The 26,971-nt window shown below is 44.4% G+C and overlaps 1 protein-coding gene and 1 long non-coding RNA gene across 5 annotated transcripts in view; one reads left to right on the top strand and one right to left on the bottom strand.

Moving 5' to 3' along the window:
- Positions 1 to 3,473, top strand: part of LOC114676870 (uncharacterized) — a 33,339-nt gene extending 29,866 nt beyond the window's left edge. The window contains exon 4 of the long non-coding RNA XR_003727994.2: positions 2,889 to 3,473. This is a non-coding gene — a long non-coding RNA (uncharacterized LOC114676870). The remainder of the gene's footprint in view (positions 1 to 2,888) is intronic.
- Positions 1 to 26,971, bottom strand: part of SMURF1 (SMAD specific E3 ubiquitin protein ligase 1) — a 122,484-nt gene that overhangs the window by 17,765 nt on the left and 77,748 nt on the right. For 3 of the 4 annotated variants that reach the window (XM_015134323.3, XM_077995222.1, NM_001257631.1), the window contains 10 exon segments: positions 17,701 to 17,739; positions 16,449 to 16,557; positions 12,975 to 13,108; positions 12,762 to 12,827; positions 10,366 to 10,441; positions 7,410 to 7,651; positions 6,556 to 6,640; positions 4,795 to 4,941; positions 2,918 to 3,116; positions 956 to 1,059 (listed from right to left, as the gene is read on the bottom strand). In XM_015134323.3, coding sequence (XP_014989809.1) covers positions 956 to 1,059; positions 2,918 to 3,116; positions 4,795 to 4,941; positions 6,556 to 6,640; positions 7,410 to 7,651; positions 10,366 to 10,441; positions 12,762 to 12,827; positions 12,975 to 13,108; positions 16,449 to 16,557; positions 17,701 to 17,739 — 1,201 coding nt within the window. 4 annotated transcript variants of the gene reach the window in all.

Here is a 26,971-nt window from a genome sequence, read left to right on the forward strand (position 1 = left end):
TAGAGTCAGTCTATCTTCTGTATATGCCCATAAATCATTAAATCCAGAAATAATAAGACACCTATTCAAACAAAGAGCTAAATGAGTTAAGGAGCAGTTGTCTTAGCCAAGCACAGTGGTTCACACCTGCAATCTCAGCACTTTGGGGGCCAAGATGGGAGGATGGCTTGAGCCCAGGAGTTTGAGACCAGCCTGGGCAACATAGTAAGACCTCATCTCTACAAAAAACTTTTTAAAAATTAGCCAGGCGTGGTGTTACACACCTGTAGTTCCAGCTACTTGGGAGGCTGAGGTGGGAGGCTGGCTTGAGCCCTGAAGGTTGAAGCTGCAGTGAGCTATGATTGCGCCACTGCACTCCAGCCTGGGCAACCGAGCAAGATTCTGTCTCAAAAAAGACAAAAAAGAAAAATTGTCTTGAAAGTGAAAAGAGGCAGGACGTGAAATAGCAGCTTTTCATCATTCTATTCTGGTTTTTAAATATCATTTTCTTGAATTATTTTGACCACAATTTCAACATTTTACATATAATTCTTTTGACATGAATGCGATTTACATGCAGTTTACATGCACAAACGCAGTCCCTGCCCTGCTCCCTGCAGAAAATCCTCTACAGAGGAGAGCAAGGCCACCTCCTGTGTTAATTTCAGGAGCATGTCCTGAAATTATGTTTCAAAAGAAGGGAGTGAGTTTAAAAGCTGAATTCTAGCTTTACAAGAAGTTGATTAGTGGTGATGATCATGGATATTCTGGTAGGTTATGGCTAGAGGCTGGCACGAGCACGCTCTGAGGAATTCCTGTTAGAGGGTGGCTGCAGCCAGCGCATGCTGGCCCAACTGCTCCAGGGAGACATCAGCCCTGCCCAGGAGTGCTTGGTGATGAGCACTGGAGAAGGGCAAATGACTTCTCCTGAAAAGACGGAAATCCACGCAGCAGAGAAGGTGAATTAGCAACTCACCTGGCCACGCCACCGTAATCCAAACCTTCTTCCCCGCGGAATTTCACCATTAGCCGTTTCTTCAAGTCTTTGGGTCGCATCTTCATTATCTGGCGGTAAGACTCCTGAATAGCAACATCACAGTTTCAGAGAGAAGAATATTTCTTATTCTTCAAGTTATAAGCGGTTATTGGTAATGGCGCCTGGTTAAGAATAAGCATCCATTCCAATTCAAGTTTTATCTGGCTCCTAATCGGAATGTTTCTTTGGTATCTAGTATATTCCATCATCTTTTTTCTCAGTTTCTCCCTCTGAGACAACAACAAAACAAACACAATGCCAGGAAACACTAACCTTAAGGGAAACACGTGTCTGTTTTCAGTGAATCACCAAGGAGTGAAGGACAAATCTCACTAGGGTTGGTTTTTCTCTGTATAGATTAATTTCAGTGCACACTATAAACAACTTATGTATTGCAACCAAAATCAAGACGTTAGAAAGTCTGAATGCTAAGGGAGTTCTGAGCCTGTTTTTATATCTAAAGTGAAAAATCACATTTGACTTCACACTGAGTCAAAAAGCAAAAAGATTTTAAGTTTTTAAGTAAGACATAAGGTGGCTTAAGCACAGCACAGAACACATGTGATCAGCCTGCTATTCCCTCAGACTCAGCACTTGAAGTAGAAGCTACTACATGTCTGTAGATGTAGATTCAGTAACAAAGTACTTAAGAATTTTTTTATGCTTTAAATTTAACGCAATTCAAACTCCAGCAACCCAGCTGGGTGCAGTGGCGCACACCTGTAATCCCAGCACTTTGGGAGGCCGAGGTGGGCGGATCACCTGAGGTCAGGAGTTCGAGACCAGCCTGGCCAACATGGTGAAACCCCGTCTCTACTAAAAATACAAAAAATTAACCGGGTGTGGTGGCGAGTGCCTGTAATCCCAGCTACTTGGGAGGCTGAGGCAGGAGGATCGCTTGAACCTGGGAGGCGGAGCTTGCAGTAAGCCGAGATCACGCACTCCAGCCTTGGCAACAGAGCGAGACTCTGTCTCAAAAAAAAAAAAAAAAAAAAAAAAAACAAAAAAACACTCTGGCAACCTGAGAGGGAAAGAGGAAACAATCTGGTAGTTAAGTCAGTACTTCAGCGCTTTTCTAACCCTGCAACAAGGGCAGACATGCAGCAGGCAGGGCTGGGCACTGCGGCCAAGCTGCCCATCCAACACCCAGGCCCAGCCCTGGCGGTGGGGAAGGCGCTCAGCTCCTTGCCCCGCTGTGCTCCCTCAGCACTGTCACCCAAGAAGAATCTGTGCTCTGTCTCCTTTGATCATTTCTGACAGTGTCTCCACAAAGGAGGGCAGGAAATGGCCCAAATGCCATGGAGATTTTTCCGAATGGTCAGCTTTCTTGGGAAAAGGGCCAGTCTGTTTAGAGATCTGCTCCTGCAGGAAGCCGTGTAAGGGACAGAACCTGTCCCAGGAGCCACCTGCTCCCCGCCAATTTCCACAGGAGAAGCAGGACGGCCCCCAGCCCCTGAGCTGCCCTGAGAAGGACAGCCCTCAGATGACATCTCGTACAAGAAGAGAGGAGGGAGACTGCCTAGCTCTGGGGAAGGCGCAGATTGCAGGAATATTTAACCTGCATCATGTAGACAAGGCGGTTCCCACTATTTTTTAGTGCTAGTTTCTATGAAAACCTAGAGGTGAAACTATTTAGTTGTCTCCCTTTTTACCATGAGAGGAAATAAATACCGTTCCCTCCCTCTACACAGGCTGTGGTTCTGACAAACTCTGCACTTCCCTTAGTAATAAAATCAATACCTGAAATACCAAGAGAAAGAAGGGTTCCCTGAAACGCAGACATCACCCACAAAGCAGTTCATTTAAAGCAGCCCTTTAAAACAAAGGCATTTGAGATTCCTTTGTCTGAGCTGCCTTATTTGTTTCTGAACAGGGTCTGGGCAGTGGCCCTGAACTCTCTACCTCGAAGATTTCTTCTCTGGACACTTCGATGCGGCAGTGACCAGCTTGGGGCTGCTGAAGCGACAGTTCGTGTCTGAGGACTTTCAGCTTCTGGACTAGATCTCTTTCGTATCTCTGGGCAGGAAGCTCCTCGTCCTCCAGAGAGCCCTCGCTGGGCAGTGGCAGCGGCTGGCTGGGCTCCTTGAGTTGGCACTGGTGACTTGGGAAGAAGAGACGCAGAGAGTCACTCTGAAGCCCCGGCCAGGGGAGCTGCAAGCACCCACATACGCGACAGGGTAGGCGGAGAGGGCTTGCTACATGCACCTTCAGGGAGAATTTGCTTCCCTGATGGCATAACCAGGTACCTAGCTAGCTGTGTAAAAGTCGCTGATGGCCACATTAGCCTAAATATAGGTCTACAGTACAATAAAGGAGGTACCCCAGGCCGGGCGTGGTGGCTCAAGCCTGTAATCCCAGCACTTTGGGAGGCCGAGGCAGGTGAATCACCTGAGGTCAGGAGTTCGAGACCAGCCTGGACAACATGGTGAACCCCGGTCTCTACTAAAAATACAAAAAATTAGCCAGGTGTGGTGGTGGGCACCTGTAATCCCAGCTACTCAGGAGGCTGAGAGAGGAAAATCATTTGAACCCGGGAAGTGGAGGTTGCAGTGAGCCGAGATCGCGCCACTGCCCTCCAGCCTGGGCGACAGAGCCAGACTCTGTCTCAAAAAAAAAAAGGGAGGTACCCCAATTCCAAGCAACCACTTATCTCGCACATTACTACTACAAATAAAAATGGAAATGGTTGTCATTTATTATGTATCTATTACACACCCATGAGATGGACCAATACCATCAGATGCACCTTGGCAGTTAGAATGAAATGGAGATGACGGGAAAAAATTTTAAAGGAGATAACAGTGGAGAGCTCAAATGAAATCTAATGATAGGCACAACAGACCGCTCAAGTGAAATCTAATGAAAACCATCCCTCATTTTTACCGCCAAGAGATTTCCATGCCTGCTCATTGAGAGCAAACTTTCAGTAAAATAAAAGGAGGAGGATTAGTACGGTGACAAAGTGGCAGTTGTCCGGTTTAAGTTTTGCCACGGAGACACACAGCTGTCGGTAAAAAGAGCTATGTCGAGGGTGGGAGCAGTGGCTCATGCCTGTAATCCCAGCACTTCGGGAGGCCGAGACAGGCAGATCACCCGAAGTCAGGAATTTGGGACCAGCCTGGCCAACGTGGCAAAATCCCATCTCTACTAAAAAAACAATAAATTAGCCGGGTATGGTGGCAGGTGCCTGTAGTCCCAGCTACTCAGTAGGCTGAGGCAGGAGAATCACTTGAACTAGGGAGACGGAGCTTGCAGTGAGCCGAGATCGCGCCACTGCACTCCAGCCTGGGCGACAGAGCGGGACTCTGTCTCAAAATTTAAAAAAGAGCTACGTGGGATGTTTGGCTCTGAGAACACAACAGGCCTGGAACACTAAATATGGGATCCAAGAGAATTCCCAGTTCCCAGGTATCGAGTTCCCCACCGTGCAGGCACTAGGGGGAGGACATCGCCTATCTCTACTTCTCAACCTAAGGGCGGCATGTCTCCAGAGCGCTGCCTGCAGAAGCTTCCTTCGTGAAGCTGCCTAAGACTCCCATCTCGGTAAATTTTATCTAGGCTGCAAGTAAGAAAAGGGTAGCAGCAATCTAGGGCTTCACTGCTCTTCACAGCTAATTTAAGAGTTTAAAATATGCAGTTATCCACCAAATATCTAACATCATTTTGACCACGCTTATTACCCAACCAGCAAGGCAGTCAATACATTCACACAAATCAGTCCAAGAAAACATTCAATTATCAATGAAAGAGGTCAGCAAAAACTATTTTTAAAGTCTTACTTCATGATGTGGTGTAACCTTGGGTCTGTAAACTGGGTTGTTCGGTTATTATGATCTACAAAATATATCCTCCCAGAAACTGTACTTCTGACTTCCCAGCCCGGCGGCAGTGGTCCAAGTTCATCACAGTTCACACTGTTAAGGTCTCTACCAAAATGGAAGATACAGAGAGGTTTATCCAACTGAGTACGGAGGAATGAGGCCAAAAGTCAGCAACAGAAGCCACAGAGGTTCCTTATCAAGGTGTCTGTGTCCCAGCTCTGCTAAGATGGACCTTCGTGGTGCTACTTACGCCAAACCTCCACTCAGTCCAGGCCCCTCTGTTGCAAACAGCAGCAACATCCAAGAGATTAAAAACCAAACTTTCAGGCTGGGTGCGGTGGCTCACGCCTGTAATCCCAGCACTCTGGGAGGCGGGCAGATCACCTGAGGTCAGGAGTTCAAGACCATCCTGGCCAACATGATGAAACCCCATCTCTACTAATAATACAAAAATTAGTTGGGTGTGGTGGCGGGTGCCTGTAATCCCGGTACTTGGGAGGCTGAGGCAGGAGAATCGTTTGAACCCGGGAGGTGGAGGTTGCAGTGAGCCCAGATCACACCATTGCACTCCAGCCTGGGTGACAAGAGCAAAATTCCATCTCAAAAAAAAAAAAAAGGAAGTTTGAGCGCTTATAACCATGATAAGGAACAGGGGCTCCCCATGGAATATCATTTCTTATAGGAAAGAAGGCCCAAATAGTAGGAAGTATCTTAGTGCTGTCAGAAAACTAACTGAATTCACAAGTGTCATTAAACGCTCCAGGCCAGAAGGGTTTCTTCATTGGAAAGTTCCCAGACAGCACCAAGCTTTTCAGGGGGAAGGGAGAATACAGGAACATGCATTCAGAAACTTGCTTCTAAACAGTTGCAGGACAAGCCATTCTCATTTTCAAATGGGCTTTTTGTTCAACAAGTATTTTCCACGCTAAGAATGATTATTCTCCTGATTAATCATTTCAACACAATCTACAGTCAGAAGGGAGCACAGCTTTACCGACCAAGATGTTTCTAATTAACACAAAAGCCTGTCATTTCTAACGGGGTACAAAAGAGACACGCATTCGTTTGCAGGTAATATATTTCCAGTCTCATTATAGGTACTGAGTCGTAAATTAAACACAGATTTGGAAAATCAAAGACAGGAAGTTTATTCTCAGATGAAACAAATTATGAATAAAAAGGAACTAAGTATTACCAAAACTCGTATTAGGTAGTAATGCTATTCCAAAAGGAAATAAAAAGCAAAGAAAAGAAACAAAGAAACTTAACTCTGTTATGGGGTGGGGGGGTCTCTCTAACCTGGGCTCAGATGTATGGCCTTGCAGAAGGAATTCGTATAGAAAAGCTTCATCTCCCCCAGGAATGGTCCCCGAGGGACTGAGGCAATGGGGACAGTAAAGTAGAAGACAGAAAGGGTAACAGAGTCTTTACATTTCCTTGACTTATGACAGAAAATTTTAAGCATATAAAAAATGAGCGATCATAAGGAATCGCTGTGTAACCAACTTCAGCAATGATCACGGTCAACCTCGTTTCAAACGTACCCCTGGCCACTCCCCCCACCCCAGCTTATCTGAAGGAAATCCCAGACATCAATATCATCTCATTCATCAATATTTTTAGTTTGAAACAAGAGCAACACATCTGGGAGAGGGCACTGGCTTTTCAAGTCAACTGCTGGAAAGACAGCTGGGAGGGTGTGCATTTCAGGAGGCTTACCTTGGTATCCTAGGGTCGTGCCACGTGCTAACTCCGGTCTGTGTGTGCAAAAAGTAAACCTGGCCCTGGACTGTTGTTCTTTGTTCTACACAAGAAATCAGGGATCCACATTAGACAACTTGAGTTCCAGGGAGAGTCTGTAACCAACCCTCGATGCCCTCCCTTCTGGTATTATCTACATCTAGCTAACGCTCCCCGTCTTCTCCCGGTTCTTCTGAGGTGGCCAAATAATCCCCTCTTCTCCGTCTTGCCCCATGCTCTCCTTTCCAGAGCACTACAGACATCCTCATCTAGCCTACATGTTATCTTGGTTGGCTCTGGTCTTCGTTTGCCTAAGATTTTCACTTGATTTCTAGACTGGGAGATGTGGAGCAATTGCTGAAAATTCATGCTTAGCTAGATTGAGCACCATTTTCTTCCAGTTGTCTTTACACTGCCACGATTATCAAATGGCATAGCCATGCAAACATCCGCACTTACGGCACAAACAGGCTACTCAAAAAAGGTTAAAGGCCGGGTGCCGTGGCTCATGTCGGTAATCCCAGCACTTGGGCGGCTGAGGCAAACGGATCACTTGAGCCCAGGAGTTTGAGACCAGCCTGGGCAACATGGCGAGACCCATTCTCTACAAAAAATACAAAAATTAGCTGGGCATGATGGTGTGTGCCTGTAATCCCAGCTACTTGGGAGGATCACTTGAGCTAGGGAGGTCAAGGCTGCTGTAAGCCAGGATCATGCCACTGCACTCCAGCATGGGTGACAGAGCGAGACCTTGTCTCAAAAAAAAAAAAAAAAAGTCAAGCTCGTGGAAACAGGGCAGATGGCACTGGCCACAGCAGGGTACATTCTCTCACCGTAGCCTTCGGGCAGTTCCGGGGACTGGTGGCCGTGTGGTCGGTTCTGGGGCGTCTGTAGTGAACCTCGCACATCAGGGTTTCGAAGCCGCTGTGCCTGAAGTCTTTGATCTTGACTTGGGGACTCCACAAACCTGCAGTTCCCTCCTCCGGCAGCAGCACCGGTGCTATCTGTGTAAGGGGCTGGTTCCTCCATGAAGCAGCTGAGTGGCCTCCCAGGCCCTGAGTCTTCATACACCGATCTGAAAGGGACAAGAGCAGGCAGGCATGGTGTCACCATGGAGGAGTCACAAGACCAGCGCCCTAGGGCTAGTGTCCTGGGGACACTGTCACATACATTCATTTGCTTTCCTTTAACAATGTCCAGTGTTCCAAGGGCCTAGTTTTGTAAAATTCACCCTGTGCCACTCAAACAGAAAGACAGACTCTTCTAAGAGGAACAGGTGGCTGGAGTGTCCCCAAGGCCAACTGTACAGTTTCACCGTAGGGTAGACTGGAATGATTAGAAGAAACCAGCCTTAGACCCAGAGGAGTTCGTGAAATGAGATCTCATTTTTCTTGATTTAAAATCACATCCAGTCCGGGTGCGGTGGCTCACATCTGTAATCCCAACTTCGGGAGGCCGAGGTGGGCAGATCACTTGAGGTCAGGAGTTCAAGACCAGCCTGACCAACATGGTGAAACCCCATCTCTATTAAAAATACAAAAATTAGCTAGGCATGGTGGCACATGCCCATGGTCCCAGCTACTTGGGAGGCTGAGGCACGAGAATTGCTTGAACCCAGGAGGTTGCAGTGAGCCAAGATTGCACCACTGTACTCCAGCCTGGGTGACAGAGCAAGACTCCATCTTGAAAATAAAATAAAATCATATCCAAATACTCCATTTTCCTTGTTATTTTACTCTATAATGAAACTCCTGGTTACATAAAATACCAAAATACCTTTAGGTACTTTTTAAACATCAATCTTTACCCCCTGAGCAATTTTGAAGACAATTTACCTTAATAGGCTACTGTCCCTTAGAAGCAAATACTTTTTTAAAATCTTAGATTGAAAAATTTCAAATATGTACAAAAAATGAGAGACCAGTACAATGAACCCCCCGTGTCCACCCCTCCCAACTAACCATCATCCAATGTCCACTCTTCCAATCCCCCCCACCAACCCCAACATTTTATGACTTCATCCTTAAATATTTCAGCCTCTAAAAGGATCTATATTGTCCCTCTAAAAGACAAGGACTTTTTCCATTATCACGACTGAAAAATGTTCATTAATTTTTTAAAAAATCAAATGCCAGTGTTCAGATTTCTCCAATTGTTTCATAAATCAGGATCCAAAGTCCACACCTTGCATGTGTAGCTATGTCTCAAGTTTGTTTTCATATGAATTGTTGACAGTTCTCCTCCCCTCCTGTCTTTGCTTTCCTCGCAGTCTATCTGTTGAAGACAGTGGGTGTCTGTCCTACAGAGGGCCCCATTTTGGATGCTTGTTAATTATATTCCCTTGGGGCCGTGAGACACACTCCTGGTCCCCAGTATTTCCAAGAGGTGTGTTAACGTTGGATCATCTCTCTTCTGTGATGTTAGCAATTATTGATTGTTGGCCAGGTCCATTAATTCATGGGGGACTGCAAAATTGTGACAGTGACCAATGACACTTCGGCAGTTTGTTTTTAGTGTGTTGAGTTCTTTCCCCCGTCATTATGAACCCAAGGATTTTTAATATATTTGATATGTTCCAAATTCATGGCAGTTATAATTCTTTTCTTCTCTTTGAGCCAGGGTCTTGCTGTGTCGCCCAAGGTGGAGGGCAGTGGTGTCATCAGGGTTCACCGCAACTGCAAACTCCTGGACTCAAAGCAATCCTCCCACCTCAGCTTCCCTAGCAGCTGGGACTATAGGTGCATGCCACCATGCCCAGCTAATTTCTTTTTTTTTTGTTTGTTTTTTTGTTTTTTGAGACGGAGTCTCGCTCTGTCGCCCAGGCTGGAGTGCAGTGGCGCGATCTCGGCTCACTGCAAGCTCCGCCTCCTGGGTTTACGCCATTCTCCTGCCTCAGCCTCCTGAGTAGCTGGGACTACAGGCGCCCGCCACTGCGCCCGGCTAATTTTTTGTATTTTTAGTAGAGACGGGGTTTCACCGTGGTCTCGATCTCCTGACCTTGTGATCCGCCCGCCTCGGCCTCCCAAAGTGCTGGGATTACAGGCGTGAGCCACCGCGCCCGGCCCCAGCTAATTTCTTATTTTTTATTTTTTTAGCAGAGACAAAGTCTCGCTATATTGCCCTGGCTGGTCTCAAACTCGAGACCAAAGCCTCCGGCCACCTTGACCTCCCAAAGTGCTGGGATTACAGGCAGTTATAATCCTTATTGATGCTCAAACTCACCCATCTTTGGCCCATGGGAGCCTCTTTCATTGGATTCTGAGTCTTTCAGGCACAACCTGAATTGTTGTTGTTGTTGTTGTTTGTTTTTGTTTGTTTGTTTCTGAGACAGGGTCTCACTCTGTCACCCAGGCTGCAGTGCAGTGGCGCGATCTCTGCTCATTGCAACCTCCTCCTCCCAGGTTCAAGCAATTCTCCTGCCTCAACCTCCTGAGTAGGCTGGGACAACAGGCTCCTGCCACCACGCCTGGCTAATTTTTTATATTTTTAGTAGAGATGGGGTTTCACCATATTAGCCAGGATGGTCTCAATCTCCTGACGTCGTGATCCACCCGCCTCGGCCTCCCAAACTGCTGGGATTACAGGCGTGAGCCACTCTGCCTGGCCAACCCCAGTTGTTTTTACAGCTTCCTTAATAGACAAGCAAAGTGGTTCACAGTTTTATCCCAACATCCTTATGCATCTCAAGCATTCTGCAGAGTGACTTAAGGAGCAAAGGGCACTCTCCTATAGGCCGAGAGGTTAAGGCAGCAGAGAACTCGGCCTGCCTCTCGCTGTGGTCATACGTACCCTTCATTTTCTAACAGTCCCCTGCAGTCCACCACCGAGCCGCCAGTTCCTATTCTGTCTCGTGTCTGTAAACTGACTAAAAGAGAAAAGAACGACTTGTGTTAAAACCCAGCGGGGTTTACATAATTATAACACAGTGAGTCACTGCTCATTTAGCATTTATGTACGATATCATAAAAAATGAGGCATATGTGTATGCATACACACATATATTCCTATGCTTTCGAACACGAAGCATTTTACTCCGGTAGCTGCGTCCTACTTGGAATATTCCTTGTAAATGTGGCTCAGAAAAGGGTGCTATGTTTCTTCTGGCCTCCATAAAAATAACAATGCAATATTCAGTCCCTCTATTTTTAAGAAGATTTATTTTTTAAGAAGACTTTTTTTTGGGCCGGGCACAGTGGCTCATGCCTGTAATCCCAGCACTTAGGGAGGCCGAGACGGGTGGATCGCCTGAGCTCAGGAGTTTGAGACCAGCCTGGGCAACGTGGCAAAATCCCATCTCTACTAAAAATACAAAAATTAGCCGGGCATGGTGGCTCACACTTGTAGTCCCAGCTACTTGGGAGGCTGAGGCAGGAGAATTGCTTGAACCCAGGAGGCGGAGATCCTTACAGTGAGCTAAGATCGCACCACCGAACTGCAGCAGGGGTGACAGAGTGAGACTCTGTCTCCAAAAAAATTGAAAATTAAAAAAAAATAAAGAAGTTTTTTTGGGGGGGATTAAGTCTCACTGTGTTGCCCAGGCTGGCCTCAAACTCCTGGGCTCAAGCAATCCTCCCGCCTCAGCCTCAGAGTAGCTAGACTATAGGCATGTGCCACTGAGCCCAGTTTTTATTTCTTAAGAACATTCCGACTTAAGTTTAATAAAGACACAGAGAGGCCAGGCACGGTGGCTGACACCTGTAATACCAGCACATTGGGAGACCAAGGCGGGCGGATCACCTGAGGCCAGGAGTTCCAGACCAGCCTGGCCAACATGGCGAAACCCCGTCTCTACTAAAAACACAAAAAATCACCCAGGCGTGGTGGCGGGCAGCTGTAACCCCAGCTACTCGGGAGGCTGAGGCAGGAGAATCGCTTACACCCGGGAGGCGGAGCTTGCAGTGAGCTGAGATCGCGCCACTGCACTCCAGCCTGGGCGACAGAGCAAGATTCAGTCTCAAAAAAATAAATGAATCAAGACACAGAGAGTACATTTAGCATCTGCAAAGTCTAAGTGAATCTAAATATTTATTCTCTATCTTTACTATGAACAAGACTTTTATAAAGTTGTTTTCAGTTACTCGTTTTTCTCCCTGGCACATCCCTCCACAAAGAAAAAAAAAAAGAAATTACACACAAGAAAGCATTCAGTGAGAACTTTTTCATGATGGTAGATTTCAGGGTGTATGCCTGCACTATTCCTTTATCTTGAGTCAGGTCTACACAGGACAATACCTAGAAGATTTGGAGTTAGAATCACTCCAGTATGCTGCAGAGAGACCGTTTTGATTCCGTGCAGCAGTGCTTACAAGTCAGTATCTCAGTTACCCTAAAATACTACTAATACAAATGGGAGGATAATAGGGTGAGCTATTTAACAGCTGAATCACTTCCAACAGACTGCCTCTAGTCAAACTTTGTAATGTTAGCACACTTTAATTTTTCACTCTAAATAATGCAATCCCCTGGCTGTAGAGATTATATTACATGGAATTCTTCACAACTCTTTGCTTTTTACGTATATGATGGGGCTTCCAGAAGCAACTATTTCCCAACTCCTATATGTGCGGCCACCATTCTTATTATCTACCCTTGGATAATGCAGTCACAAATGTAGTGTCCATAAACGTGATGATTAAAATTACATTTAAAATTCTAACCCTAAATCTTTCTGCACCCGAGTCATTTTAACTCAACTTTAAAAGCCAGGAGAAGGGGACCGGGCGCGGTGGTTCACGTCTGTAAGCCCAGTACTTTGGGAGGCCGAGGTGGGCAGATCACTTAAGGTCAGGAGATTGAGACCAGCCTGGCCAACTTGGTGAAACTCCATCTCTACTAAAAATACAAAAATTAGCCGGGCGTGGGGGCTCACATCTGTGGTCCCAAGTACTCGGGAGGCTGAGGCAGGAGAATCGCTTGAACCTGGGAGGCAGAGGTTGCAGTGAGCTGAGATCTCACCACTGCACTCCATCTCAAAAAAAAAGAAAAAACAGAAGGAAAAAAAAAGCCAGGAGAAGGGAATTAGATAAAATAATAAAACTTCCTAGTACTGAAGAGAAGGCCCCGTATGTGGTCTGGCCTCTGAGGCCCGTCGGCATCGTCAGTGCCTGTACGTGAGTTCTCGGCGATGAAGGGTTGAATGTAAGTTCTAGAAAAGCATCTCTTTACACAGACAAGAAAGTTCTTACCCACTATCTGGCCACGAACTGCATCAGTATCTGAGGGGTTTAGTTTGCATAGATCCAAACGCTGGTCTGTAAACAAACAATTCAAAACTTAACCCAAGGAATGTGAACTAGGGAGGAAGGCAGGAATTCAGTATTCAGCAATCGAAACAAAAAACGATGCCTCCTAAGCTTTCTTCGGTTGCATTAAAAGGCAGGAAAGCGTTAGGTTCTTACATCCGGTATCTTTTAATCTGCTGATGGCGTTGGAAAGCAGCCGCACACAGCCCAGGAAGCCAGCTCCCTGTTTCTTGTGAATTTTCTTGTGGTTCCACACGCTAATGGTTATCGAATCCGTTTTCCCAACATATCTGGAAAGAAAGAGCAAAACTCAATTTTAATTGTGTTTCTTTCTTTCTTTTTTTTTTTTTTTTTTTGAGATAGAATCCTGCTCTGTTGCCCCCAGGCTGGAGCGCAGTTGCGTGATGGCTCACTGCAACTTCTACCTCCCAAGTTCAAGTGATTCTCCTGCCTCAGCCTCACGAATAGCTGGGACTACAGGTGTGCATCACCATGCCCAGCTAATTTTTCTATTTTTAGTAGAGATGGGGTTTCACCATGTGGCCAGGTTGGTCTTGAACTCCTCACCTCAGGTGATCTGCCTGCCTTGGCCTCCCAAAGTTCTGGGATTACAGGCATGAGCCACCATGCCCAGCCTTTAATTGTATTTCTGAATTATGATAGCTCAATGAGATTTTCTCTTTAAGAAATCTTATAGAATAATGTTGCCTCTGTATTACACACGTAACAGGCATTTAATAAATACGTGTCCATTAATTTCGACTGGCTGGGAAGAAGAATTACTTTGCTCCTTACAGAAGGAGCAAATGTAGATAACCACATGATAATAATAATCTTATAACAAACTTACTATATTTTATTTATTATTTTTTTTTTTTTGAGACAGAATTTTGCTCTTGTCGCCCAGGCTGGAGTGCAATGGCGCAGTCTCGGCTCTCTGCAACCTCCGCCTCCTGGGTTCAAGGAATTCTCCTGCCTCAGCCTCCTCAGTAGCTGAGATTACAGGCACCTGCCATCATGCCTGGCTAATTTTTGTATTTTTAGTAGAGACGGGATTTCACCATGTTGGCCAGGCTGGCTGGTCTTAACCTCCTGACCTCAGGTGATCCACCTGCCTCGGCCTCCCAAAGTGCTTGGATTACAGGTGTGAGGCACTGCACCTGGCAAATTTACTATATTTTAATAGTTGCATAGGACAGAAACATGATTCATAAATTCTCACCAATTAGGTTTGATATAGAATACTGGTTTGTAACAAGGGACTACTTACAAACCTATGGATCTATTCGAAGTACACAAGAGGACACTAAGACATTAAACCTCCATTTACTGTCACTGCAAGTCAACCACAGAGACAGGAACTCAACCCACTTACAGAGCCTCAGTGTCACTGAAACTGAATCTTAGAATATAATTCTTAAAAATCCCACCCAAGGCCGGGCACGGTGGCTCAAGCCTGTAATCCCAGCGCTTTGGGAGGCCAAGGCGGGCGGATCACGAGGTCAGGAGATCGAGACCATCCTGGCTAACATGGTGAAACCCCGTCCCTACTAAAAATACAAAACATTAGCCGGGCACAGTGGCGGGCGCCTGTAGTCCCAGCTACTCAGGAGGCTAAAGCAGGAGAATGGCGTGAACCCGGGAGGCGGAGCTTGCAATGAGCCAAGATCTTGCCACTGCACTCCAGCCTGGGCAACAGAGCGAGACTCTGTCTCAAAAAATAAAATAAAAATAAAAATCCCACCCAAACACAGTATAATTTGTGTTAATTAAAAGACAATAATCTTTCAGGATTACTTTGATGAAAATATCTTAGTAGGAACATGAAAACTTGGGTGCATACAAAATAGTGGTCTTCATGGCCGGGCGCGGTGGCTCACGCCTATGATCCCAGCACTTTGGGAGGCTGAGGCAGGTGGATCACCTGAGGTCAGGAGGTCGAGACCAGACTGGCCAACGTGGTGAAACCCATCTCCACTAAAAATACAAAAATTAGCCGGGCGTGGTGGCGGGCGCCTGTAATCCCAGTTACTCGGGAGGCTGAGGAATGAGAATTGCTTAAACCGAAGAGGAGGAGGTTGCGGTGAGCCGAGATTGCGCCACTGAGCTCCAGCCTGGGCAACAGAGTGAGACTCTGTTTTCAAAAAAAAATTAAATTAAATTAAAAAATAAAATAAAATAGTGGTCTTCAAAATACAATCCAGTTTTTGAATGAATATAAGAAATTGTCTGATGGCTTTGATCAAATAAAACTGTATTTTCTGTTGCAGAAAATATATATGTACTAAAAAGCAAAAATTTCCAAAGTCAACAGAAACATATAGTCGTAATAATGCATTTTTTAGGCAAAGCACTGGTGGCTCATGCCTGTAATCCGAGCACTTTGGGAAGCCGAGGCGGGTGGATCATGAGGTCAGGAGTTCAAGACCAGCCTGGCCAAGATGGTGAAACCCCATCTCTACTAAAACTATAAAAATTAGTCAGGCATGGTTACAGGTGCCTGTAATCCCAGCTACTGAGGAGGCTGAGGCAGGAGAATCGCTTGAATCCAGGAGGTGGAGGTCGCAGTGAGCTGAGATCACACCACTGCACACTCTACCCTGGGTGACAAAGCAAAACTCCGTCTCAAAAAAAAAAAAAAATGCATTTTTTAGGTAGAAACTACAACTAGGTTTAGGGTTTTGCTGAAAAACAGTAGCACGTGGAGTTTACAAACTACAGCCTTTTTTTCTGCTAAAATGGCCAGGAGATTGAAAAGTTTGAGGATCACAGGTATGAAACCAAACCATAAAAAATCTATGAAAATGCCAGATGCAGTCGGGCGCGGTGGCTCACGCCTGTAATCCCAACACTATGGGAGGCCAAGGTGGGCAGATCACGTGAGGTCAGGAGTTCAGGACCAGACTGGCCAACATGGTGAAACCCCGTCTCTACTAAAAAATACAAATATTAGCTGGGGATGGTAGCGTATGTCCATAATCCCAGCTACTTGTGAGGCTAAGGTAGGGGAATCGCTTGTACCCGGGAGGCAGAGGTTGCAGTGAGCTGAGATCATGCCACTGCACTCCAGCCTGGGTGACAGAGTGAGATTCCATCTCAAAAAAAAAAAAGGAAAAGAAAAAAAGAAAATGGCAAATGCAAGAACTTCCAAGTACATAAATTCTAAAATTAGGCAACGTAGACATTCATTTGGCCATCCGCTTTTGGTATCAATAAAAAGTCATCCGGCCGGGCGCGGTGGCTCCAGCCTATAATCCCAGCACTTTGGGAGGCCGAGACGGGCGGATCACGAGGTCAGGAGATCGAGACCATCCTGGCTAACACGGTGAAACCCCGTCTCTACTAAAAAAAAAATACAAAAAACTAGCTGAGCGAGGTGGCGGGCACCTGTAGTCCCAGCTACTCAGGAGGCTGAGGCAGGAGAATGGCGCGAACCCAGGAGGCGGAGCTTGCAGTGAGCAGAGATCGTGCCACTGCACTCCAGTCTGGGCGACAGAGCGAGATTCCGTCTCAAAAAAAAAAAAAAAAAAAGTCATCCTTTTTTTTTTTTTTTTCTTAAATGTTTCTCGTAAAAGCTAGACACCTGCTTTCTTGCCACTCCGCATGGGGTTTACAGAACATTCAACTCACAGATCATAGTGCTGGTTCCACTTTGGGTCCAATGTGTTTTTCACAGTGTCGGTTGAGTGGCACTGCCCAGACCCATCCACGACAATCTTTGCAAAAGGGTCGGGGAGCCCTAGAGGAGAGAGGAGATGCACACCTAGATGAGACCTCAGATCTATCCATGTGACACAGAACACAATTCAGGCTAAAGGGAGCTTCAGGATCATCTCGTTCGGTAAAGATTACCATTGTACATTTTGTTCTCTAATTTCAGGATAATTTCAATCAGCAAAATAAGTTATGTCTACTAAGCTTTCTAAGAGAGGACCTAGTATGCCTCCATACTCAGATTTTTAAAGGGAAGAAAAGAAAGTGACAAAAAAAAATAGGCTTACATTCAAATTTCTATTAAAGCGGGGCTAATTAAGTGGAGGGAAAAGTGTCTGAAAGTAATTGTATTTAGACTTTCTAAAAATTAATAGTGCCCCGAAATGTGTTTACTGATCTCTGCCTATCTTATCTATGGAAGCAAGTATTCACCAGGCCTTAATTCAGTTAAGTCCCTAAATGCTAGGGAATGAATCAGACAGGTTTATTACATCAGACAGATGGCAAAGTGGACAGTTGTCAGAGATAGAGATGGACACGAGCCACCATGCTGGAGCTTCCTGGCTACCTGGAGAAAGCCTTTGAGCCTAAGTTTCTTCATCTTGAAAGCGTGAATACTACTACTCAAGAACTGAAAGATGTCCTGTGTGGATCAGAAAGTGTGTGAAGAATTTAATGCTGCAGGCACTGACCAGATACTAGGTGACTTTCTTAAGGAGTGATTCCTTCCTTTAGAAAAAGAGTCTCTATATTTGCAATTCCTTTAATTACAGGATGCTGTAAATGTGATTTAATTTATAAAATCTGATTAACAATTTTATGCAAATCCAGCTGTTTTATAGAAAAGTGTTTCATTTGTATTAGAGCTGAGAATACATCATCCAGCAGAAAGCAATATTCTCATAGGTAGAGAGGCAGAAAAAACTGGGTGTGACCAGAACAGGAAATGAAAGGCAGGTTTTGGGTTATGATTTATTAAGTTCTGTGTCTTTCAGCTAAGGAACCCCCATGTTGTAGTCAACTGGGAAATAAAGTTTGGAAAACCATGGATTTCTATTAAGTAAAGGTCAGACTTTAAAGAGAATACACTCAATCTTTTTTTAAAGTTTAAAATTTCAGAAATACATGCATAATATTATAAGAGGGAAAAAAATAAGTGTTTACTTACTGAAGAAGTCTTTCTTTGCAAGGTTCTTGGCACATAACACTAAAAACAAAGAAAAATTACTCAGGTTAGCATTAAAGACAAGATTTCCATAATAGCTAATCTATATTTACACCAGAACAAAAAGACTCTAAAAATTAGCTTTGCCAAAGATTTGACTTTCAAATCTAGTATCACATGAAACAAAAAATGGACAACCATCTAAAAAGTGTTTTCTTCTCAAACTGAAGATCAACTATAACAAATACAAAATGCTTTAGTTTAAACTAAAAATCTTAAACACATTCAGATGGGTTTATCAATATGCTTTTTGTTGTTGTTTTTTTTTAAAGAGACAGGGTCTTGCTCTGTTCCCCAGGCTGGAGTGCAGTGGCATGATCATAGCTCACTGCAGCCTGGGATCAAGCAATCCTCTTGCCTCAGCCCTCCCAGTAGCTAGGATTATAGGCACACGCCCCCACCCCTGGCTAAATTTTCTTGTTTTTGTAGAGATAGGGTCTTACTATGTTGCCCAGGCTAGTCCTGAACTCCTGGCCTCAAGTGGTCCTCCCACCTTGGTCTCCCAGAGTGCTGGGTTTACAGGCTTGAGCCACTGCACCCAGCCTACCAATATTCTCTTATACTGCATACAATCACATAAAAACCAATTCAAATAAAGACCTGAAGTATTTATCCTTATAGGTACTGCTAATGACAGAAGAAGCTATGCATTTTTTGTATTCTGATAAATAATACAACTTTGTAAATGTAAACTTTGATATGTTGGAAAATAGTAAGCAAGGGGAAGGTAGTAAATAAACGAATATGGGGCCATCATCAGGGTGATGTGAACAAAATATGATAAAATGCATGTTAAGAACTTAGCACACGCTGGGCGTGGTAGCTCATGCCTGCAATCCCAGCACTTTGGGAGGCTGAGGCGGGCAGGTCACCTGAGGTCAGGAGTTCAAGACCAGCCTGGCCAACATGGAGAAACCCTGTCTCTACTAAAATACAAAAATTAGCTGGGCGTGGTGGTGCATGTCTGTAATCCCAGCTACTCCAGTGGCTGAGGCAGGAGAATCACTTGAACCCGGGAGGCAGAGGCTGCAGTGAGCCAAGATTGCACCACTGTGCTCCAGCCTGGGCGACTGAGCGAGACTGTGTCTCCAAAACAAAGAACTAAGCACAGTATTGATGTATAGAAAGAATGCAATTAAGCCTCCTATCATTTTATTAATGAGTAATGAGGTGGTATCAATTACTGTTGAGACAGTTTGTCACCGGACATGCTTGCTACACAATGAAAGTGACTTTGTCAGGGAGACACTGAGGTGCTTTTGTCTTTTGCTTTACAGATTGTCCTCAATTTTAAGCATATTATATTTTATTAAGAACTTATATTTTACAAAAATGTGTTCACATAATATTGTTCTGTCAAGTTTCACTTAGTTTTATAAAAACTAAGTGAATGTCATAAGTGATAAGCTATATATAGCTTTATCAAGATAAATAGATATATAATCTATATATCTATAATATAGATATAAATCTATATACAATATATATAGATAATCTATATATCTATGTATATAGATATATAAAAGAGACAGGGTCTCACTCCATCACCCCAGGCTGAAATGCAGTGGCACAGTCATAGCTCACTGTAGCCTCAAACCCCTGGGCTCTAGGGATCCTCCAGCCTCAGCCTCTCAAGTTGCTGGGACTACAGGCACACACCACCACACCCAGCTAACTTCTTTTTTTTAAAGAGACAGTCTGACTACGTTGCCCAGGCTTGGTCCCAAGCTCCTGGCCTCAAGCAATCCTCCCACCTTCGCCTCCCAAAGTGCTGGGATTACAGGCCTAGGCCACCATGCCCAGCCAAGATATAAGTTATATAGCACACAATTCACCCATTTAAGGTGTGTAATAAAGTGGTTTTTAGTATACTCATGGGTTGGACAACTATCATTACAAGCAATTTTAGAACATTTTTATCATCCCCAAAAGAAACGCCATACCCAGTTTAAACTAACAATCGGAAACACATTCAGATGGGTTTATCAATATACTTTTTTTTTACGAGACAGGGTCTTGCTCTATTGCCCAGGCTGGAGTGCAGTGGCATGATCCTAGCTCACTGCAGCCTCAAACTCCTGGGTTCAAGCAGTCCTCTTGCCTCAGCCTCCCCGGTAGCTAGGATTACAAGCACACACCACCCAGCACACTTTGGGAGGCCGAGGCAGGCGGATTACTTGACATCACGAAGTGGTGTTAGATTCTGTCAAATGCTTTTTCTACATGTGTGGAGATGCTGGTTTGGAGTTTGGCCTTTGTCTATTGATACAGTGTGTGACATTAATTGATTTTAAGTTGTTAAACCAACCCTGCATTGTGAGATACACTCAACTTGGTCATGGTACACAATCCTTTTAATACGTTGCTATATTCAGTTTGCTAGCATTTTGTTGAGGAATTTCACTTCTATATTCATAAGGGACATTGGTTTGTATTTTCCTTTCCTTCCTAGGCTATGTAGTTTTGGTATCAGAGTGATACTGGCCTCATAAAATGAGCTGGGAAATATTCCCTTCTCCTCCTCGTCTTTTTGTGTTGTTTTGTTTTGGAAGAATTTGTGAAGAATTGGTGTTAATTATTTTTTAATGTTGGGTAGAGTTCATCAGTGATGGCCTCTAGACACTTCTTTATGAGAAGTGTTTTAAATTACTAATCCAATCTCTTTACTTTTTGTAAATCTAGTCAGATTTTTCCATTTCTTCTTCAATCAGCCCTGGTAGTTTGTGAATTTCCAGAAGTTTGTTGATCTCGTCAGTTTTTATAAGTCTATTCAGATTTTTCCCTTTCTTCTTCAGCCTTCGTAATTTGTGTCTTTGTAGATGTTTGTTGATTTCACCCATGTTATCAAATTGTTGGCATACACTTGTTCATAGTATTCCTTGATATTATTTCTGTATAGTCAATAGTAACATTTCTTCTTCGGAGTAATGTAATCCTTCCTTTCCACCTCAGTCTTTTTAGTGGATAGATCACTATTAATTCCACCTCCTGCTGATGTTTCATTTCTTGTTACTCTAATTACAAAAGTAATACATACTTGAAAATATGGAAATGTGAAAAATAGAAAATCCACAGCCCTAAAACCTCATCATTACTGTTTGTCCAGCGTTTGCCTGGCTAGTCTCATGTGCTTATTTTTCCCATTGACATTTAGAATCATTCTAAGCAAGTTTTTAAACAATGACTTCACAAGTGAATAAGGAAATTTTTTACCTATTTACAATATTGAGTATTCTCATTCTTGAATGTAGCATATTTATCCCTTTATTAAGTTTTTTGATGCCCTTAAGTGAGTTGGGTTGTTGTTTTCTTTTTTTGAGACAGAGTCTCTGTCACCCAGGCTGGAGTGCAGTGATGCGATCACAGCTCACTGCAGCCTCGAGCTTCCCAGGCTCCGTGAGCCTCCCACCTCAGCCTCCCAAGGAGCTGGGACCACAGATAAACACCAGCACACTTGGATAATTTTTTTGTAGAGATGGGGTTTCAGTATGTTGCCCAGGCTGGTCTGAAATTCCTGGGTTCAAGCAATCCACCAGCCTCGGTCTCCCAAAATGCTGAGATTACAGATGCGAGCCACTGCATCCAGCTGAGATTTTAAAGTATTTCATAAAAGTCTTGCACGTTTCTATTTGGGTGGATTCTTTGGGTATTTTTTGTTACTATTGTGAATGGAATCATTCCTTTTGTTGCATTTTCTCATTGTTATTTGGATATAGACGAGCTATGAGTTTTCTCGCATTAATTTGAAATCACCCATCTATTTGGGCTGTCTTCACATGGGCCTATAATGTTCTGTTTGCTTCAGCTTTCCTTTTCTTTTCCAAAGCTTGGAATATCTCAACAGCTCTCCTATAAAACTCAAAAGTATCCAAAACTGAAGTTCTTCCCAATCTGACTAGAAACCTGGTCCTCTCCCAGGATCCCTCAGTTCAGAGACCTTAGCAGCCCCCATCAAAGGAACAAGCGAGGCCGGGAGCGGTGGCTCACACCTGTAATCCCAGCACTTTGGGAGGCTGATGCGGGCGGATCACAAGGTCAAAAGATCGAGACCATCCTGGCCAACACGGTGAAGCCCCGTCTCTACTAAAAAGACAAAAACTAGCTGGGCGTGGAGGTGCGTGCATGTAGTCCCAGCTACTCGGGAGGTTTAGGCAGGAGAATCACTTGAACCCAGGAGGCGGAGGTTGCAGTGAGCTGAGATCGCGCCACTGCACTCCAGCCTGGTGATAGCGAGATTTCGTCTCAAAAAAAAAAAAAAAAAAAAAAGGCACAAGCGAGAAGACTACATGTTCTCCCTTTTTCCTCTCAATCTCACATATGTTACCTTCTTAGCATCTCCACCCTTGTCCAAGTTCCCAACACAAGCTATGATGATGTGACCGTTTCAAGACTTAAATCTCATGTCTATCTTCCTTTTAAAATTCTCCAGTGCCTTCCCCTTGCAAAACTCTAGCCTTGTGAGCCTCCGATCCCTCCCCACCTCCCTGTGCAGTCTCAAATATTAGCCACCAATTCTGGGCCCTGGTTTTCGGAGGTGCTGGTGCTAGATTGCTTCTGAATAGAATAACCCGGTCACATGTCTCACAAATATTAATCTTTGCTCATACAGTGTTTGAGTTTAAGGCTCATTCCAGTGGAATCTGGTTACATCATAAAGTGGGGAAAGGTCTCAGCAGTGTTAGCACAAAGAAAATTTTGCTTTGGCCAGACAATGGCTCATGCCTGTAAGCCCAGCACTTTGGGAGACTGAGGCAGGTGGGATTGCTTGAGTTCAGGAGTTCGAGACCAGCCTAGGCAACATGGCAAGATCCCATCTCTATAAAAAAAATGCAAAAAGCCAAGATCACGGCACTGCACTCCAGCCTGGGTGACAGAGCGAGACTGTCCCTCCCACCAAAAAAATACTACTTGTGGATTCACCCACTCCAACAATGAACGACAGCAAAAATTTAGTACTTTATTCAATCTTGTGAAAGTTTCTAATTTGTGTCAATACTTCTTCTATTTCTCTAGCCTGTGGCTAGAAACTTTCACTGCAATGTTTTTATTCCTGTCTTCTTCTTATATTTCTGTGTCTCCAAGTCCTATCACTGTCTGTCTTCTTCTGAATGTCTCTTGAATTTGTCTGTTCCGTATTTTTAAACCCACCCTCTTCTTCTTGGCATCCCCTGCACACAACTGTGTCCTCCCTGATGGAAGCCTCCCTGGTCCACAAGACATTTAGCCACTGTATCAATCTTTTTTGTATCTGTAGAGGCAAGATCTCACTTTGCCCAGTCTAGAGTACAGGGGCACAATCATGGCTGACTGCAGCCTCAAACTCCTGGGCTCAAGTGATCCTCCCACCTCGGCCTCCTGAGTAGCTGGCGCTATAGGCATGCACCACTATGCTCAGCTAATTTTCCTATTTTAAAAAAATTTCTGTAGAAACAAGGTCTCACTATGTTGCCCAGGCTGCTCTCAAACACCTGGCCTCGAGTGATACTCCTGCCTCGGCCTCCCGAAGTGCTGAGATTATAGGCCTGAGCCACCGTGCCCAGCCCGGATCAATCTTTTGAATGCCATTGTCATGTTCTTAGGCAAAAACATCAACAACAACAACAAACAACAACAAAAATGACCCTGTATTATATTTTAGTGTGAATCTGAGTTTCTCCCTGGGTGTGAAGGTTTCCCATTCCCTACAACACATTTATTTCCTTCCCACTATTCCTCAAGGTGTAGCTTGGATTAGCCCCTTTTACCCACCCCAACCACCTCCAAGAGTCTATTCTTGCTTCTTAGCCCATCAGACAATCCCTCTGTCTTTGCTGGGCCCTAGATTCAGGGTCCAGGCCAGGCATTTTGTCAGGGAAGCCTCCCTCAAGCCAGTGTTCCCCACACGTCAGTCTGTGATGACATTTTCACTAGTGCCAACACCAAAACAATAAGGACAATGTAAGCGGGGTTTTCAGAAAACGAAACTAATTTTAAGTGGCTGCTCTTTGTTCTGATGTTATGTCTTTCCTGCTTTTTTCATGTGAAAATGTCCTTTCTTTAATGAAAGAGGTAATAAAAAATGGTGGCAGAGCAGTGACTTGGCAAAATAAAAATTGGACAATGTTCTACTGATCCCCACGTGTACATAACTGTTTTGACTGCTCTGGGAATTACAACTCTAACCATCAATGATCAGCTCCCTCTTTTTAATCCTATTTACTCTAAGAATCATATAGTTTACTATTCAATTACTTCCCATACAGCTGGCTTTGTTCCCCAGCTAAGTTAGGCCCCTCTGAGGGAGGAACCATCCATCCATTCACTCATTCAGTTTCTGGGCCAGGGCCTCACTCTGTCACCCAGGCTAGAATGCAGTGGCACGAACACAGCTCACTGCAGTCTCGAACTCCTGGGCTCCAGTGATGCTCCCACCGGAGCCTCCTGAGTACCTGGGACTACAGGGTGTGCACCACCACACCTGACTAATTTTTTAATTTCTTGTAGGGACAAGGTCTCACTATGTTGCCCAGACTAGTCTCAAACTGAGCTTAAGCGATCCTCCCGCCTCAGCCTCCCCAAGTGCTGTGCCACTTTCAAGGCCAGTACCAGAGCCACGGATCTGTCAATTCTGATACAAATTTAGGATATCTTCAAATTTGCATTGAAGGAAAAAAAAATCACATTTCAGTTATATCAATAGACTCCAATGCCAAAAATGTTAAGCCCATACAGGAGAACTGAACTCCACTCCATTATCTGCGACCGAAACAAACACTTATTTCCAATCTTGCTCAGTAAGTTCATGCATACACAAGACACACACACGTTTCCACTATTCAGACACCATTAACTGATCAAATGATTTCTTCCTGCGGGGAAAACGGTCTAAGTTAACAAAACACACTTCAGCACCCACCAGCCATGCCTACTGGCTTTGGAGGTGGGAACAGATCTCTGGTAAAGTGACAATCCTGAGGTAAGTTTTCAAAACACCTGTTTGCTTAAAATATGGATGTTACAGTTCATCTTCTACAATTGCACTAAATTAAAAATAAATGACAAAATCATGTGAACTCTTTGCCATCAGAAGTGTGACAGAATTCAGATCATACCCCCAGACCTGGCAGGGTGAGGCAGAGCTGTTGTGACAGAAACTGTCTCTCCTGAGGCACAACTGAGCCCCAAGCATGAGGTGGGATGTGCCACCTGCTGCCTGTCCCCATGGGTTCCCCGCCAGCACCAAACACTCATACTCTCTGTAGGATCCTTTCCAGTCCAGAAAGCTCTTCTATATACACTATTCTCTTCCTATTCTCATAGAATGAGGTTCATGGACACACAGTCAGATGGACTTGTTTCCCAATTCATGGGTGAAGGCATCTCCGCTCCACCCCCATCCCACTCTACATTAATGTGGCATCGTCATAGTCCTTCGCAGAGCCTGAAATGAAACCCTTTCTTTATCTGCATTCTTCTTCATGCCTAGCTCCACTGAAGCAAGGATTGTGTCTTTTATTATTAACCACTGTATCCCCAGAGGCTGAAACAGTGTCTGGCACACACAGTTGACTTTCAACATATTTGCTAAATGGTATTAGGCAATGACTTTTTGTTGCTGTTGTTTGTTTGTTTTGTTTTTTAACTGTGTAATTAACCCACTAGAATATAAGCACCAAGAAGGCAGAGGCTGCCTTCTCAACTGTTACATTCCCAGCACGGAAGCATAGGGCCTGGCAGAAGTCAGCGCTGGATCAATGTCTGTTGAAATTAATGGATAACTGCCTGCTTGAATGAATGTATGAAAACAACTCTTCCGCAAGCGCCACAGTGTGACGTGTCTGACTCCGATGCCACGTTCCACAAGGAGTCGACAGCCTGGAAGCTTTGCACACTACTGCCTGGCAGATCTGGTTCTTCAGAAATAAAAAATATATATATATTCTGCAGGTTCAAAGCAGAAGTATTATTATAATGAGGGAGAAATAAAGTAATAAAGTACATGTCAAAAAACAAGTACTAAAGTTCAGAGGGCATTTGGAACTTTTTTTTTTTTTTTTTTTTTGAGACGGAGTCTCACTCTGCTGCCCAGGCTGGAGAGCTCACTGCAACCTCCGCCTCCCAGGTTCAAGCGGTCCTCCTGCCTCAGCCCCCTCTAGTAGGGATTGGGATTACAGGCATGTGCCACCATGCCCGGCTAACTTTTGTATTTTTAGTAGAGATGGGAATTTGCCACGTTGGCCAGGCTGGTCTCGAACTCCTGACCTCAGATGATCTGCCCGCCTCGGCCTCCCAAAGTGCTGGGATTACAGGCGTGAGCCACCATGCCCGGCCAAAAACAGGACACGGAACTTTATATTTGAACAAAGCTCTCATGAAGGAACCGTCATTTTTACATCTTAAGGGATGATCTTTAAAGATCTGTTACACAATCACATTCCAAGAAAACCAATAACTGGGAATCACTCTCTATTTTTTAATTTTAACATTAAAATGTTATTTTTCCCAACACCCCCACAGAATCTGCAGCCCCTGAAGTAGGAGCTCTTCCTGGATGGAGAAAGAAGACAGGTCCCACACAGGAAGCAATTGCCAAAGCTATTGTTGTCTTTTGTTTGGTTTCTTCTGAAGTATTATAGGCTAACACCTTTGCTTTGAAAGATAAGAAAAGTGTCTCATTAAAGTCTATCTATATAGGACAACTTCTATCTCCAGATAATGTTTCTATCTTAAATAAACCCAATGGAATATTTTACAGCAGAACAAAGGCAAGGCCAGACTTGGCGGCTTATGCCTGTAATCCCAGCACTTCGGGAGGCTGAGGCAGGAAGATTCCTTGTGCCCCTGAGCAACGTAACAAGACACTGTATCTTAAAAAAAAAAAAAAAAAAAAAAGAAAAAAAAATTAAAAATTAGCCAGGTTCAATGGTATGCACCTGTGCTCCCAGGTCATCAGGAGGCTGAAGCAGGAGAACTGCTTGAACCCAAGAGTTCGAGGTTGCAGTAAGCTATGACTGCACCACTGCACTCTAGCCTGGGCAACAGAGTGAGATGCCGTCTCTTTAAAAGAATAAATAAATAAGAAGAAGAAGAAAGGAAAAAAAAAAAGTAATCATAAGTAATAGCAAGATAAAGCAATGTCAGCATTTTTCCTCTCTGTGTTCTACCAAATGAGGCAGTATTATTATTTTACAGAGGTAAGATCTTGCTATGTTGCCCAGGCTGGTCTCAAACTCTT

The sequence above is a fragment of the Macaca mulatta genome, chromosome 3 (assembly GCF_049350105.2).
Source record: "Macaca mulatta isolate MMU2019108-1 chromosome 3, T2T-MMU8v2.0, whole genome shotgun sequence".
In the NCBI taxonomy this organism is placed as follows: Eukaryota; Metazoa; Chordata; class Mammalia; order Primates; family Cercopithecidae; genus Macaca; species Macaca mulatta.